This window comes from Nicotiana tabacum, chromosome 4 (genome assembly GCF_000715075.1).
Source record: "Nicotiana tabacum cultivar K326 chromosome 4, ASM71507v2, whole genome shotgun sequence".
NCBI lineage: Eukaryota > Viridiplantae > Streptophyta > Magnoliopsida > Solanales > Solanaceae > Nicotiana > Nicotiana tabacum.
The window spans coordinates 78,902,993-78,907,974 of NC_134083.1; the positions used below are offsets into that span (position 1 = coordinate 78,902,993).

Below are 4,982 nucleotides of genomic sequence, written 5' to 3' on the forward strand. Positions count from 1 at the left end.
AGAACTACAAAAAATTTGAATGGCAACGCTGCTCGATTGGGCCGAGCTATCCCTCTGGGACGACTACTGCAAACTTTACCATCAAAAATCAGGCTACCCCTCGACATAAAGTAGGCACCAATTCAAATTCCACAACAATCACAAATTCGCAATACCGACTATATATGTACGTGTTTCATAACGAGGCACTCCTCTATGCATGCAACCTGCCGCTTATTCACCCCTCTAACACGTCACACCTCTTCCACAAATTCGTGCCCCTCTTTCTTCCTTAACCTTTCCCTTTCGCCCTTCTATATATATAATTCCAAAGCTCCACCAATCCCATAATACTCTCCTCATTCACTTCATCACCAGTTTGAATTAGTTAGTAATTGGTTAACCATGGCTGACTACTATGGCCATCAGCATACTCATCATCTTCATCATGAGCAGCCTGCACCTAGGTCTTACCAGGTGGTGAAGGCTGCTACCGCCGTCACCGCCGGCGGATCTCTTCTGGTTCTCTCCGGCTTGACTTTGGCCGGTACTATCATTGCACTGACTGTAGCCACTCCCTTGCTGCTGATTTTCAGTCCAGTGCTTGTTCCTGCCACCATTACCCTCTTCTTCTTGATGTTTGGTTTCTTGGCTTCCGGAGGTTTTGGTGTCGCGGCAATAAGCGTTCTGTCTTGGATCTACAGGTACAATGTCAATAAATATTAGTACTACTAATTTTATAGGTGGTAAAACTCTAAAATGTCAATAAATAGTTTACCATCCGTTCCAATTCGGTTCAAGAAAGAAAGATTTTTTTTTAATACGCTTTTATCTTTTTATTTTGGTCCAAAACAAGTGTCTATTTAATAAAAAATTAATTTTATTTTTTCAAAAAATAAGATTAATGTAGTGAATACCTTTTTTTTCCCTCTAGGTGTTCGTATTTCTAGCCCCCAAAGTAAAATTGTCACACGGACCGAATGAAGTATAACAATAACATTTATAATATTTGTGTGGATACGATTTTTGAAATTTGTGTCTTAATACTCGTATAACTATAATTAAAGTTTCTCATTACGAATATTAAGAATAACATAACATGAGAACTCAAAATTAAATTATTTCTAAATATAAAATTGTGTCATTATTTTTTGAACAGACTAATTCAAATATAGAAATGCTCAGTTCTTAAAACTGACCAATAAGGAAATGGTGTCACCGTGTCCCATAAACTGAAATTGGGAGTGTGTGTGTGTATTATTTAGAACAACGAGTTCATTAGTAAAAAATTTAAGTTTGAACCAATAAATTTTAAATCGTAAATCCTGTAGGTACGTGACAGGAAGGCACCCACCTGGTGCGGTGCAGTTGGAGTATGCAAGGGACAAACTGGCTACAAAGGCTCGGGAGATGAAAGAAAGAGCGGAGCAGTTTGGACAACAGCAGATCTCCGGCACCCAATAGGGTTAAGAGCCTTGGTTCATCAATTTGCACTTTGTATTCTGTTTTTGCTCATTTCAAAATGGAGTTTGTCAGTTTGGGCTTTGGGGAGTGCTGCATTTAGTTAGCTAGCGACGTTCATTTGAATGTCCACGTCTTTCTTTCGTTATCTTCAAGCCCCCTTTTTGGGGTTTCTTGTTGAGTTTTGGGTTCCATACTTATAGGGACTCTAGTTTTTACTTTATTCTAGTAATCTCTAGTTAATGTTTTGCGATCAAATTGAAATAAGTAGAGCTAATGATGCTTTTCATATAAGCTTTATAGCCTCCTCCTCACTTCCTTTTTCTGTCTACGTTTACTTTGAGTGGCAATTTGATGCTGCGTACGCCCTATTTCTGCAATATTATATTTATATTTATATATATAAATAAACAAGAACCGCTTACAGTTTAAACAAAAAATAGCCGGAATATATGTATGGTCCATGGTTTAGCCGAGGTGTATATATGGTCCATGGTGTTGGGTGTTAGGTTTTTATCTAAAGAGTGTGAATGGGATTGCACTTCTTCATGGCCTCATTTTTCAGGGAGAATTTGAAAACTTTTTATTCTATAACTTAGTGGACTCGAAATTAATTATTTTCTGTTTTGTTTATTGAACTAATATGTTTTAGCTTTTCTGATTATTTGGTTTTGAATACAACTATTTTAACACATACTTAGTATATAAGTGATATATAATTTATGCATATCGCCCCTTATTTATATAAAGTTCTCATATATAAATTACATTAGTATATTAGCATTGGATTCTCATTCAGAGATGTTTAGAGAACATGGATGTTTTTCTTTGAATAGAGAATAGGGATGTTTCTCTAATGTAACTTTGCGTTTGCTTAAAAAAAAAAACAATTATATCAGCATTGGCATGCGCTTCTACAAAGTTTTAAATGGACGGGGTTTAGCATTAATTTCTCTTTGTTCCAATATTATTCTCCAATGTATACGACGTAATGTGATTTGTAAATGACGCTGTATGGCCGTCTGCAATTATTCAAGGATCTTTACACAAATAGCAAGCCAATATTAATTATTTATTTTTTTTAGTCATATATATAAATTATACATATATTATATACCCATTAATTATTTTTAATTTAAGTGATAGATTATACCTCCACCGGCTATTTTTAGTTTAAGTTATTGGATGGGCGGCTATTTGGGTTAATTTTTCACATTTAGGACCGGCTATTTGTGAAGAATTATACCTCCACCGGCTATTTGTAAAGAATTATACCTCTACCGGCTATTTTTAGTTTAAGTTATTGGGTGGGCGGCTATTTGGGTTAATTCTTCACATTTTAATAGCCCATATTTTTATCTTTGGCCCGAAATGGTCTTTAGGCCCAATTCTTTTGCAAATTGTAGCCACAATTCCCAATGCACTTCTCTTCCCAATTCATTCTTATTTCCTACTCCTCTAGTTGTTTGTTATTCTCCTCCCATTTTCATCATCGATATAATCACCACCATTCCAGCTTATCTCCACCGCTTCCTCACACCACCGCTCCAGCTTATCACCACCACTGATCTTACTACCACCGATTCACCATATTTTCATAAGTAAATCTTCATTTCCCTCTCAAAACACACTCAAATCTCAACCTCAAAATCAAATCGACCAACAACCATCCCTTGTGAATAGGAAATTTATAGAAATAATTTTTCTTTGCCTAAAACATCTCCACCACTACCTCTAACCGATGATAATTTTATTATCTTCCGTGTAACTTCCTTTCTTTTATATAAAAGTCATGCAATTCTAGATCTGTAAGGAATTATAGCAAATACTTGGCTAGTGATATCTATCGGCCATGGCTGCAATCAGATAAAGACTCCGGTGACTTTACCTTTCGCTTTCCTTTTCGGCTCCGACTTTTTTGCAACGACCTTACAAATGTTATGTTGTATAATAGGTGTATATGTACTAATATACAATTTATATATACTGTTTATACCATATAAATATTGTTGGTGGGTTATTGGTGTTTTGCGAGCCGTTTTGGAGGTTTAGCTTCATGAATCTTTTTGATGAATTTATGTGCATTTCCTAAGAAGAAGCAAAAGGTGAAGTGTATTTGTGGAAGTGCTTCTTCTTCTTCTTCTTCTTCTTCTTCTTCTTCATCTTCTTCTTCTTCTTCTGAATATGAGATATATAATTCGTGTATCTCATGTACAATAAATATATATTTAGTATATCTTTTATGTAATATCTATATATCTATATACACTTTGAATTTTTATACAGTATACACTGATTATACAATTTTAACTACGAGAATTTCTTTGGTGAGCAAAAAAAAAAGAGATGAAATTGTATATACACTATTACATTGTATAAATTTTGTATATAAAGTGTATCCTATATTTTTCAGTGTACCCCTAAATCCTAATGTTTCTTTAGCATATCCTAAGCGTTTTAGTGTATCAAAAGTATATATATTTCTTATTAAAAAAAGTATATATATTATTCTACGATGTATAAAAAGTGTATATATTATTCTACAATGCATAAGGAGTGTATATATATTTTATGATGTATAAAAAGTGTATATACACTTTATACTAGTGTAAAATATGTATATTATATGTACAACATATACATCACCTTCTTCTTCTTCTTTTCTTATATCATGACTATTTTTGCTTATGCGATATCATATTTTCTTAGATTAGATCAATAAAATTTTTAGGTTCTTAATAAAATATAAAAAAGATTATAATTTATATGTAATAGGAAGAAGTTTGGTGGTTGCAGAGGTGAAAGTGCTCAAAATTTATCCAAAAAATAAATAAAATCCTAAACATAAAAAGAAGGTGAAAGTGTTTGAAATTATAAAAAAAAAATAATGATTTTTCCGTGTCTCATAACAAACAAACAAAAAATAAATCCTAAAACCTAAAAGGAACCTTTTTTATGGATGTAAAAGGACTTGAATCAAAAACTAAGGCTCCCAAATGCAAAAGGGAGTTCAAACTACAAAAAAATTAGGCGGCCGCTGATTTTTTTTTGTTTCAGTTGTCAGCTCTTCCAATTGGTTTTGGGCTATTAATTGTATGGTTTATTTTGTGGCTACCGATTGTCATTAATTTTTACCGGATGGCTATAAGTGATAATAGCTCTAATGTGATCTAGGATCAAAATTAAGCTTTCATTTAAATTCAAATAGGTTGATAGACGCTATCAACTTAACCTCATAGGGTTAAGCATAAACATAGATCAGAAAAGAACGTTAAGCAATAAAAACTGTTATACCTCGGATTCTTTGAGGTTCCTTTCCAAACAGCTGAAAATATTTGAAGACATCAACCGATTAATCATCAATTTCTTTGTAGTTTAACTAGATATGGAATTCAAGAAAGGAAAAAAAAAATATTATGATTTAAATTTGTTTTAAGTTAAAAAATATGTGATATTATTTTTAGAACAAATTAATACGAAATGAGTAGTATCATTTTTCTTGGAAGGAGTACTATGCATGAAATCAGTCAGTGATAGACATA

General features: G+C 33.0%; 1 protein-coding gene across 1 annotated transcript; it reads left to right on the plus strand.

Moving 5' to 3' along the window:
• Nucleotides 1-213: 213 nt before the first annotated feature.
• On the plus strand, nt 214-1,734 carry LOC107769734 (oleosin L-like). The gene is made up of 2 exons (XM_016588977.2): nt 214-683; nt 1,311-1,734. Exons 1-2 carry the CDS (start codon nt 385-387, stop codon nt 1,441-1,443), a joined length of 432 nt encoding a protein of 143 aa, XP_016444463.1. The 5' UTR covers nt 214-384; the 3' UTR covers nt 1,444-1,734.
• Nucleotides 1,735-4,982: the final 3,248 nt, after the last annotated feature.